The 12,579-nt window shown below is 37.9% G+C and overlaps 1 protein-coding gene across 1 annotated transcript; it reads right to left on the bottom strand.

The window, feature by feature from the left end:
• Positions 1-282: 282 nt before the first annotated feature.
• Positions 283-11,695, bottom strand: LOC308686534 (cysteine and glycine-rich protein 1-like). The gene is made up of 6 exons (XM_081394972.1): positions 11,437-11,695; positions 5,745-5,854; positions 3,723-3,891; positions 3,009-3,138; positions 2,783-2,876; positions 283-1,479 (listed from the first exon to the last, which is right to left on the bottom strand). The coding sequence occupies exons 2-6, from the start codon at positions 5,851-5,853 to the stop codon at positions 1,403-1,405; spliced, it is 579 nt and encodes a 192-aa protein (XP_081251098.1). The 5' UTR covers position 5,854; positions 11,437-11,695; the 3' UTR covers positions 283-1,402.
• Positions 11,696-12,579: the final 884 nt, after the last annotated feature.

The raw sequence follows: 12,579 nt of genomic DNA, 5'->3' as shown, positions 1-12,579 counted from the left end.
CATGTATTTTAAGGAAGAACATTTATTTATTTATGATACATTATTCATTCACAAAGAAAACTGGTGTCCTTAAAGGTTGGATTTTTCCTATTTTTTTTAATTAAGGCATTACGTTCAGTTTCGAAAAGATGATTTTTTATTCCTCTTTTTAGTCAACTTTAGCATGGGTGTCTAAACTTATGCATAGCACTGTAACTCGGATTGTGTTTGGCTGAAAGAAGCGAGTAATATACACCTTGGATGGATTGATGGGGAATAAATTATGGGGTAGTTGTCATTTTTGGGTGAAGTAACCCTTTAATTAGTACAATAGATTTCAACATTGAAATAATCAGCAAATCATCATATTAGAATGATTTCTGAAGGATCATGTGACACTGAAGACTGGAGTAATGATGCTGAAAATTCAGCTTTGATCACAGGAATAAATTACATTTTAAAATATATTACAATAGAAAAGTTTAAATTGTAATAATATTTGACTATTTTTTTAAAACCAATGATGTTTTTGATTTATTTTCTGATGAGTGATACCATAAATAGTAACTAAATAATTTGCATTTTTCTCCATGTCCCAGATGTTGAAAGGTAAAACACTATTCTACAAAAAAGTACGGAAGCATGTTGGCGTGATATCAAGAATAATTTGTAAGAAATACCCTCTGCTAGAAATACACACCAAAACTAGCACTGCTTACTTGCAAGGCACGCTCATTTTTATAACCATTTTAAACATTTACATTCACCAACTATTCAGTTTAATTGACACAAATAAGAAAAGACACAAAAATTGTGCATATTTATACTTTTACTTCGATTTCCGTGCAGAATGCATATGTGGTATTTTCCACTGACAATGAAATAAATTTAGTGCATCTTTAGCCAGGAAGTGCTTGTGAATCATTCATGCTTTGAGTAGAGCTGAAGGGAACATTCTTTACAGTGATTAAAGAAGCATGTGGTCAACTATAAACTGGATATGCAGATCCATTAGAGGACAGACAGTACATCTAAGCAGAGTAATACTGACGTAACAGCACAGCTCAGGTTCCACTAAAACTCAAGTGATCATATTAGGTGAGCGGATTAAGTGTTAATCCCATGTTCTGTTTACATACTTGACATTCTTCCAAGCATTTGGCAGTGTTCAAGAGTTAAAAAGGGATGTTTATGGGTTTAAGACAATGACATGATGTCTTGTGGAATGTGTTGAAACTTGGAATGTGTCGTCTTGCTTAAGAATTAGACAAGCATCTGAACAATGGTTTCCTTCTCGACTGACGCCAGTTTCCTTTTTGAAGATACTAACATGCATTCACATGTAAATGAGCAGGAGGTGTTCAGCTGCATCTACAGATGCTCACAATGGGGAATGCATTGGAAAGGTTGTGGGTTTGGGAATCTATTGGGTGTGTGACAGCGCCCCAGCACCTTGACCATATCCAAAGCCTTTTGGTCCAAAGCTTTTGGCATAGCAACCTGTGTAGGGCACAAGACGAGGAAGTTAATATGACGCCATTACAATGGTAAAGCTTTTTAATATGAGTGGTGTTCTCGCCACCATGATTCTAAGTGCTATTAGGGCAGAGTATTGACACAGATTTCACAAATCAGTTAAAATTCACACTGTAAAAAAAAAGTTGCCGCCATACATTTTTAAGTATAATCAATTAAATTAAACTGGCTTAAAAAATTTGTTGAATCTTGTACATCTTATAAAATAAAGTTGAAAATTGCTTAATTTTTTTTATAAGTTAAAGTCATTTGCTGATCATCATATTTTTTACAGTAAGCTCTTGATTTGATATGAATATGATTAGGATATATGTATCAGGTACAGTGTCAATTTTTCTTTGACATTTTTAATGCTGTGAACTATAAGGAAACCCTTTCAGATTGTACATTAATAATACAACAACACTAAATTACAAATCGAGTTGTATACAAACATTTAAATTGCACATAAGGTAGTTTATGTCAACTTTTGATAAATTATTTCTACTCATGAGATTTATTCAAACAGGAGATATCACTTGCAGATTAAAAATATATTGAAAATGTAATATAATGCATTTATTTATAAATTGTCCTCTCTAGAGTTAGTTTTTCTTGCTAACTATCACATTTATGGACAATAACTGGCTTTTCTGAGGGAAATGTAACTACTCAACAATGCTATGCTGTTTTTTGGATGACTATAAATCTGCATTTGAAACACTGAGCAATTACATGAGACATTATACATTTCAGTAAGTTCTACTGTATCGTTTAACATACCTTCTGATGTTTAATCATGTTTGTTTTGTGCTATAACTAGTGGTAAAGAGGAAGAGAAGATTCGTTTCGCTGTGGCAACAGTGACATTGAAGCATGCCAAAACGGCATTTATTGTTTGAATGATGTGATAAAACTCAAGGAATTTGTAAGCTGAGACTTTGTTTCATATCAAAAGTAACAAAGCACGAAGCTTACTGCAATTTTTGGAAGGGAGGCGCGCTACATATTATTTTAAATCAAGTTTTGTTCATGCAGCACCTGAAAACATTATAGACTGAAAGATTGATCTGAGGATTTAAGAATCAATATCGGTTCTTTAAAATGAAGATTCATCAAAATGTATTACACAATATTGTCAACCCAGCCCTTCTCGCGATGCCATTGCTAACATTTTCTGAAAGTTTTTTAAGTTCATTATGCCTTTGCTAGGGTGTTCTGTGTGGTTTCTAGGTGGTTGCTTGGCAAGAACCACTAAAAAGAGACAGGATAACATTGGATACTTTGCCTTTGCAGAAGATTTCTCCATCCTTGTCAGCTAAAGTTGTGGATTCCAGCCCCTTTCCACAATTCGCACACCGGAAACAACCCTTGTGCCATGCCTGCAGAGGAAGGAAGACAACAGTCGCTCAATGAAGACCATGTCCAAAGCTTACAGAACCATAAACAGTGGCTTATTTCATGTTGGTGCGCCACCACTGCATTTCCTCCTGCAGTTTCTGCTTTCGTCTTACATTTCCTGCCCCTATGACTTTTTCAGCCGCGTAGACGGCCTTGCTACACCGTGGACAAACATCAGAGCTGCCAAACTTTTGAGCAAACTTGGATGTGTTGGGGTTATTGGTGGGTCGGTGTTCTTGAGGCCTGCATTCAAGAGACACAGAACACAAGAATCAGAGGATGAACAGTCACCAGATTGGCCACAGTTTGCTAGATTTCCAGCACATCATGGAATGGTTCCCCACAAAATTTAAATTCTGTGATCACTATAACATTCCAAATCTGTCTGACATTCATTGTCTTGTGGAACACAAAATAAGTTGTTTTGAAGAATGTTCATGCTGCTCTTTTCCATTCAATGAAAGTGGATGGGGACCAAGAGCTTTCAAGCTCCAAAAAGGGCAAAAAAGCTATAAAGATATTATAATATTATAAGTGGTCTTTACAACTTGTGTGCTATATTCCAAATCATTAAAAAAGAGCAGCTTGGATGCTATAATTTGAATGCATTTATAGCAGAACATCCAAGCAGAGCATTCAAGACATATAAAGTAGTTGGTTGCTTTATATCAGTCAGACCCTTTCCATATACTGTATAGTGAGCGGTTCTTGGCCAGAATAAGCTAGAGTGTACACTCTGATAGTCAAAAGTCTGATCTTGCAAGACTAGAATAAAATATGGAGTGATATTTAAGAATCAAAACGCAAATCAGGTGTATTTTTCTTACTCCTCGGCTTTAATGCCCAGCGACTCTCCTTTGTCCATGCTCAGAGTTCCTGCACCAGCGCCGTAGCCGTAGCCTTTGGGCCCGTATTTTTTGCCGTAACAGGCCTTGCAGTAGATCTCATTCTCATGGACGGCCACTGTAGTGCTGTCTAGATTTTTCCTGCACACCACTGAAATGAGAAGAATGAGTGAATTTGTCAAAAAACATAGATAAAAGTGTTCTGCAGTGACCTTTAGCTTCAAGATTTCAATGACAGTAACCTGTTGCTTTGGGCAATATAGTAGATCATGTGTTGAGTGGGAGGATATCATACTAATATATGATTGTTAGAAAGATATATATTATTTAGATGAGAAACTATGAATATGTTGTGTTTTATATTAGAAAAGCATAGATCGATAAAGACTATAATACTGTGCTAGTTTTGTGAATTTTGCAATCCTTCAGCTCTGTCTCTAAAACCTTGGCAGGGTCCTGTGTTTGAGTTTTTTATTAAAGGGGCTTTGATTTTCGTCCTCCCCTGCCGACAGTCTGTCTGGAATGCAGATTCCTTTGAGGGCCCAATGCAGGGTAATATTATGCATCATAAAGTGGCTTGTAAAGACAAAACAGAAGAGGGCGCCAGAAAACGGCCTTTACTTCACGTAGTAGTCTGAAACTGTTGGACAAATACTGCTCTTACCTGCCTGATTCACATACTATCCAGAATTAGAAGTAGTTTCACCCAAATCATAGTAGATGTCATATGTTTTAAATGTAAGAAAAAAGTAATAATGAATTGTAAGGTAATGCATTTAGCTAGATGTTAAAGGGTAGTTCACCCAAAAATGAAAATTCTGTCATTAATTACTCACCCTTTCCAAACCCATAAGACCTTTGTTCATCTTCAAAACAAATATAGATCTTTTTGATGAAATCTGAGAGCTTTCTGTCTCTTCATTGACAGCCTATGCAACTACCACTTTCAAGATCTTCATTTGTGTTCTGAAGATGAAAGAAAGTTTTATGGGTTTGGAACGGCATGAGGGTGAGTAATTAATGACACAATTTTCATTTTTAGGTGAACTAACCCTTCATTCTCCCTTGCAACAAGACGGTCTGTGATATCAAGGCAATTTTATGAGATGGATATGTTCCTATATTTGGTGTACTGCTTTTTCACACACACACAAAAGTACTTCTCCTTCAACCAAAAGCAAACATTTTATTGTGTAATACGTAAATTATGAAACAACTAAAGTATGTCAGTTTGCTCTTTCAGTACAGCTTTCAAATAGCCTAGAAATCTAGACGCACCCTAGCGGCAGCAAAATGTATTTCACAGCCAGGGTAGTCTAGCAACTCTCAATAAACCTTCTCGCTGCAAAAACCCAGATTGGGTCAGGCCAATCACGTTGTGTATAGAGTAGGCGGGGGTGGGTTTAACATACACGACAGAGATGCGACGGTTACCTGGCTGCTGCTACTTGAAAACAAAGAATGGCGGCTGCTGATGGAGAACAACGGTCTTTCGAATCGGCTTTGGCCGCGACTCTGGAGGACTTGGAGTTAAGTTTTTCTTTGAGAAAAGAGCAAAGAACGGCACTTAAGTCATTCTTAAAAAAAGGAAGATGTGTTCGTCGTTTTGCCGGCCAGATATGGCAAAAGTTGAATCTATCAACTAATCTCCGCTGTAGGGAAAACGCTCTGGTTGGTTGAAGCGCTGTCCTATTGCGTGCAGAGGGAATTTGAAAGACAGACGTTTATCCCGCCCCTCGGATTGAGCCGTGACTATGGTGAGTTTCCAGACCTAACATCTTGATGTAGGTCTGGCTTGCCAGGCTAGCTTTCAAAGCATTCAGTCATAGATTTTTCATTTTAGCACAATGTGTTGTGCCTGCTATTGTACAAAAGATGATAATTATTAACAGACAAATTATGTATTAATAATGCCTTCGGTAAACATTGTTAAACATGCTAATCTACTGATACTGTGTGGACTCGAGTCATGGCACTGGACAAAGGAAAAAGAACAGGACTTACTGCACAGGAAGCAGGATCTGTGGAAGCTCCGTCCTTCACACTGCACTTCCTCTGCGAAGTACACCGTTTTCTGGCAGCAGCCACATTTGTTTCCACCCCCAAGAGGCATCCTGAAACACACACACAGCAGAGTAGCTCACAACATGTGTCCTGAAATCACCTACTTTTGGGAACCTCCCAATGGTTCCCTCAATAAAAACAACACACAGTAGGGTTTTAATTCAAATCCAGAAAATGCATTTTTATATATAAACACTTTTTGTTATATTGGTTGAAACTCTCTTCACATCCATGAAAACAATCAATAACAGTAGGGTCAAAATATTGAAACATGTACATATATCTTCTATGGAAGTCTCAGGATAAAAAAAAAAGTTCTTCCAATCATTGCATTCGATGTCCTACCCTGCCTGCATTTCTATACCTCCACGCACCTGCTCGCGCAGACGTCATCAGCGCATCCCGTAGCATGCAAACAAACAGCAGTCGCTTTTTACAGTTCCTCCTGAACCAAAACAACAAGCTTATGCTGCGTTCACGCCATGTCATAACCATATTTACAAAATGGCAACCCATGATGTTCTAAAGGTCAGTGCTCTTTAAGTTGTTTATGTTCATTATTATTGTAATGTTACGTGCTTTGAGACATGAGGTAGTTTAACGCCGTCTCTCGTGAGGCTTTGCAGAATCTGATGTGTGTTCATGTGTTTTGAAGGAGGCGTGGCTTTAGAGTCGCTCAGAAGGGAGGGTGGGATCTCATGCTTTCAAAGCTAAAAACAACTGAGGTCAATGAGAAGTCCTAAAGTTCTGTACACGGCATATGTATGCAATTCTAGTTGGAATTTAGCATTGAAAAAAAGATAACTTTGCATAAAAGTGATGTCAGACCACAAGAGAAATATTATGCCAAAAAAGGCATTGAGATTAGTAAGGTATGTAGGTCTGAAATCTGAAACAGGGTGGCTTTGATATAGAAGCATATTTGGACTTTCAAAAGCACATACTTGTTGTGACTCCAGAGTACAGCTTGAACTTCACGAGAGAACGCAAAAGCATGATTCACAAATTTCCTCCATCTTAGACCTTGAGGGTCTTTCCAAATACCCATACTTGCGGTCTTTGCACTTGACCTCTTGTCTACCTACATGACGTATTTCCTGTATTTGGCCCAAATGTTAAAGTAGGTGTGAAGACTGCAAGTGCGTGTAGAATTTTTGATTACCTGATGGGACACACTTGCAAAAATGCAAGTGTTTACAGAGCTTTATTTTAAAGAAGTTTAAAATAAGCTTCTAAATGTCTGGTCAGTAGTCCCTATGTAACAGAAAACACAATTTAAAATTGTGGTGCTTATAATTAAGTGATACAAATGCAAATGTTGTACAAAATACACACAGCCTACTCATCTTTGCACCAAGAAAATGGCACTTTAACAATTTGTAAATGCAGTATCTAATTGATTTAATTTACAGTAGAATGTTTTTATCGTGATTGTGGGGCATGCGATTTCCCGAATCTAATGCATAATGGGATACGCTTAGCTTTGAATATTGCTCCGATGCGGTATTCAAGATAGTGTGCATTAAGGCACTGCACTTTGGTATTTTTTAGACATGGGACAGTCTTGCGCACTTACTTCCTGTCACATGCACGTGCTCTCAAGTGGCCAAGAAAGCAAGTGTGGATATTTGGAAAGGCCCTGAATATATTCAAGCTCATGTGGGCTGTAAGACTGGAAAAACTGGAAGAGAGGGCAACTCTCTGAGAGAACAAAGGAAATTAACATTTGAACTCGTGTACCATTCGAGATGCAAGTCTTACCTCAGAATCATCCTAATCTACATCTCTTTCCCCCTTCCCCCATTCCTTATCTCTCATGCTGAGATCACCAAAATTCACCCAAGAATCTATATGGTTTAATGTGAATAATTATCATACAGTATTACACATGTTTGGTATCATTTGAAATGTCTCAGTGTGACTGGTACAAAGGTCTCAAATAAAACAAAAGGTAATAAAGTTTTTAAGAGTTAGAAATAACTTGCACACAGAGGAGGGTGTGTCTTCCAGGCAAATGGCATCCTGCTCCCAAAAGGTGTAAACTCTGAATGCAAATTCCCATTGTTAGCAAATGTTTCCATGTGAAAGGAGTTTCTGTCTTGGTCTGGGTATGTAATGAATTGCAACAAGAGGCTCGGGGCGATTCTGTATCTCAGATCAGCCCATAATGTTGAAGCATACCTCTACTGAAGTAAACATTAAGTTAAATTCAAGTGAATGCAATTTCATGGGGGCTATACCAAAGTATCTTTGATTGTGTAAATGTGAATGTGACCGATCTCAGGTATATAGCAATTACCTCTGTTTGATGATCAAAACTGATGGGCTTGTGAATGTGAGACCCGCGTTAAACAGAAGACGTGAGGACCTCTGAGCGACATAGTTTCCTAATCTGAACGGGTGAAATATAATTAAAGAGTTAAAAAGAATAATCAAACATTCGCTCACTTTTAATGATGCTCAGTATCATTAAAACCTTTTTCATTTATGGAGTCAGATGAAATAACGAGGTAATACATATGAGAAAATGTATTTCATTTAATCTTGTTGTGTTGCGTAAAAGGAAAGACAGTAACGCACAGAGACCTTCACCTTTCTTAGCGGAAACCCCCTTTTGGACCGATAAACGGGCTTACAGCGGGAATGAAACGCAATTCCGCTGATTGGTCAATTAAAGATTGAACCTTGCCTTTATCAGCTCTTCCTCAGTCCCAACAGAATAAAAGCCATCCGCTGCTACGGTTCTTAAAGCTTTTATTGCAACTCTTTCTTATCAAACAACCAGACTAACAAAACAAACCGCACAGAAGCAGATCCTACAAGGCTTTCTTCTGTGTAGGCATAAACTAATGTTTCACGTGTAGGTTGCTGAATTGATCTCATAAGTGTTAATTTACTTCACATCTGCACCCACAACTACCCTGTTGCCTACATCTTTGGCATACTGCCTGTTTTATTTATCTGTCAGCTATCAAAATCTGAGCAGAGTGGATGCATTTAGGTTACATTCTAGTGAAGACATTCTACATTCTTGTTTCTGTTTGAATTAAGATTATTTTTCTTACCCCATGGACAGATAATTTAGCTTGTTTTAAGCAAAAACTCACTTAATTTTGATTAATTCCCCCGGAAAACAAGACATAACATCTTATCTAATTTTACTTATCTAGTGAATGCATCTTGATTTAAGAATTTTTTGATATTTGGTCTGGAAACCAGACAAAAATTCTAAGTAAGAAAAGCATTTTTTTTGCAGTGTATTGATTTAAGTGTAAATACACAGCAGTCATAACTTTTATTCAGAGCCTGCGTTGAGACAGTGACACAAAACAAAACAATACAAGTGTCATGTTGCTAACAATATGCCTTTACATTGACAGTGAATCATGTGCCTCTGATCTTCTGTAATTGCTGGAAAATGTCTCATTGATTTTGTCCATAAAAGGGCTTGTTGGTTGTAATCGAGACATTCCTGCATAGTTCTGAGGTCTCCAGTCTAAACACGAACTCCGGCCCCTGACTGCAAACATGTTGGGTTGTCATGGATGTGAGGAAATGACACACAGCCACACATGCAGATAACATTCTCTAGTATAGTAATACAGAGACTGAGTGCTCTCTTATGGCCATTTCCTTCCTATTGCAAAGGTTATATATAGTTTGATAAAGTGGCCAGACTATAAACAAAGCCAGAGTCAAGGACGTTTGACAGTATTATGATAACACTGTGAAATTGTTTTAGGCAGTGGTCTATCTGAATCAGATTTAATCTACTTCACACTTCCTTTGATATCAGAATCCTCAGAGTTTTCTGGATGCTTACTAATTAATCCAAACTATGCTGTATTAGTTTCATTTACATATGGGAAAAGCCAAGGTCATATGTGTCAAAGCTCGCCCACAAAAGCCATGAACCCAGATAAGGTCTAAACTCCAACCAACCAAAGAAACAGCAACATTTTACAAAAACACACAACTTTTGTAAGAATAGGGCCATAGGTGGTAGGTGAACTAGGAGTGAGATAGGAGATGCGCTTCCCATTTTCGAAACATATTTAAATTTCCTTAAAATAGTTTCAGTTACGTGTCACCGCAAACGTACACATCCCAGCATAAACACTCCTGATAAATGATTTGTTATCACAGCATCTATGTTCACAAACCACTGTTAATTTGAACAGAAAAGCAAGCATACTGTATGTGGGATTTGGCATGGCAGAAAGCATCCAAAGAACGCTTCCTTTATAATCACTGAAAAGCGACCACTCATCTTAGATAATTGCGATCTCACAAAGTTCTATTACAGTAAATGAAGCGGACTGCACAATGAATCTCTTATTTACAGATCATGCAGAACTCAGAATCCACTTATCACTCAAAACACCAGAGTTTTTGTTCATTGCTAACTTAAACACCTCTGATTGGCAATTGCATGCAAGTAATCAACAGATATGTTTGTGATTGGCTATATTGCTCAAGGCTTTAAAAATGTGTTGTAATTAGAAACGTTTTGCGTTCTCCAGAGCGGAAACACAGATATGCACTGGATCATTTTCCAAATATGTTTTGGCAATGTGCTATTATTACAGACACAACTGAACCTAGACCAGCAGTTCTAAAATCTAAATTGAGTTACATGTGAAATGGTGTTGTTTCCCCATGCCCTAACCCTCACATTGTGTTCCAGTTATTTTGACCCAGAGAGTATTTTCTTTTTCCTGAAAATGGTAGTTAATGTTATCACATTGGAATAAAACGTACTTACTTTCTCACACAGGGTATAACAAGTATGCTCCAAAATGACCTGCCTAATACAGATTGCTTATAAATATCACATTATGCCATCAATGTTATTGTATTGGATTCAGACTTTTTATTATCTACTTTTTTTTTTTTTTTTTTTTAATTAGCACAGGTTTTGTTTTTCTTTTTGTAACGGATTGATCGTAGGCCTCATTGTTCTGAGCTTATGCAATTCAGTTTTTTGTGGGGAAAAAGCCTGAGTGAACTTTTTAAAATGGCATAAGCTCAGATCAATGAGGCCTCCGATCAATCAGTTACCAAAAGAAATACATAACCAGTGCTAACTGAAAGAAAACAAGTTGACAAAAATATTGAATCCCATATTTGGTGATAATATGGCATAATGTGAGATTTACCATCAGTTTAAAAGACCAAGAACACCAAATTAGGTAAAGGATTTTCAACATCGCACAACGGTTTTAAATGAAAGCTCAGTTAAAAGTCTAGGTCTTCTTTTTGAGAATCTTGGTCAAATTGTTCCCTCTCAGACTGAATGATTTTTAGAGTACAGTTATTCTAGAAAACAAGACAAGACAAGTCACATTCCTGATTTCAGATTAGAAAAGTTAGTAGTAGTTTGTAACTGTGAAAGAGAAGAATTAGACTTATATAAGTAAAGGTTCACAAAAGTTGCATCTTCTCTTCCAGGAATTTTGTCAGCTCAACAAAACCGAACAGTTCAGATGAGGTAGAAAGAATTTAAAGAATTTCTGGAAACCAAAACTTCAAAAAGCCTCATGAGCTGCACACAAGTTTGCAGAGCCATTGCACAAGAGAAGCGGAAAAAGCATGTAGGGGACAAAAAAATACACTGTGAAGAGCTTCTTACCTGAAGTGATCGTTGGTAGGTATGTGGCTATGGACAGAAAATCTACAGTCAAAGTCCAACAGACTGTGGGAATGAGAACAGCTTCTTCTGTCCTAACACATGCAGTGGTGGAGGGTCTGTATCAAACTTTAGTGCAGGAGCTCAGGGTGTGGCAAACAGTGAGGGAAGTGAGCTGTGGTGAGATGTTAAAGGAACAGCACTACTTCATGACCCTGCTGTGTGTTTGCTCTCTGACGCCCCCTCTGTGACTGACAGACATGATTCATCCTAAAAACGACCTGTTACACATAGGGGGGCATGGATTTCTATTATTTTGAAGGTACCCCCGGGCGCCGCCATTGGCTAGCGGACCCCCACCTGCTGTTAGCATCCCATTGACTCCCATTCATTTTGGCGTCACTTTGACAGCGAATAACTTCACATCTGAGGCGTTTAAAGACTCCATTTGTCCATTATTTATTTCTAAAGAAACACGAAAATGTATAAAAGGCTTCATTACCTTGTAGCTTACGTTATGGTCCCGTAGAAGCAATTTTTGTAAAAATAGGCTAACGATTGCGTCATAGCCACGCGACTCTCTGTCGCACAGTAGGAAATTACCGTATGGACAGGAGGAGACGCTCGCGGGCAATCGGGAGGACGTGGAGGCAAAATGACAAAGTAATTAATCAAAACACCTACTAAAAGTTTCTCCTGCTCCTAGCTCATGTACAGCTCCTACTCACACTCACCGTCTCTGCAAGTCTCGGAAGGGAATGATTCAGATTGATCTTGGCACAGCTACTAGAAGACAGACAGTTTGCTCACGTCACATCTACGTCGTCAAGCTCAGTTTGAGTCTGCGCAGTACGCTCGACCCCCAGGAAGTAAGAGTTTCTAATTGGCTTCACTTTGTCTCCGTTGAATCCAATGGGGTCGCTGTGTCCATTTCTTTTACTGTCTATGGTTACACACTGCAGCTCTGAGACAGGAGAAAAAATGTCAATAAAATGTAAACAAAGTATTATTTATTTTTTATAGGTTTATTGTGGTTGCTCTTTCATATCTCAGACTTGAGATGGAAATATTAAAGGGGACCTACATTTTTACAAGATGTAATATAAGTCTCAGCTCTCCCCATAATGTGTCTGTGAAGTTTCAGCT

This window comes from Scardinius erythrophthalmus, assembly GCF_964197995.2.
Source record: "Scardinius erythrophthalmus genome assembly, contig: HAP1_SCAFFOLD_384, whole genome shotgun sequence".
Lineage (NCBI taxonomy): Eukaryota > Metazoa > Chordata > Actinopteri > Cypriniformes > Leuciscidae > Scardinius > Scardinius erythrophthalmus.
The sequence above is the reverse complement of the archived record's forward strand: the minus strand, read 5'-3'. Positions and strand labels throughout refer to the sequence as shown.

What these genes read in the sequence shown, in the direction of transcription:
- LOC308686534 (XM_081394972.1), bottom strand. Translation starts at nt 5,853, where the DNA reads ATGCCTCTTGGGGGTGGAAACAAATGTGGCTGCTGCCAGAAAACGGTG. An exon ending in CTGGGCATTAAAGCCGAGGA is followed by an intron (nt 3,139 to 3,722) that starts GTAAGAAAAATA and finishes TCTTGAATGCAG; the next exon opens with GCCTCAAGAACACCGACCCA. An exon ending in TGGAGAAATCTTCTGCAAAG is followed by an intron (nt 1,480 to 2,782) that starts GCAAAGTATCCA and finishes TGCCCTACACAG; the next exon opens with GTTGCTATGCCAAAAGCTTT.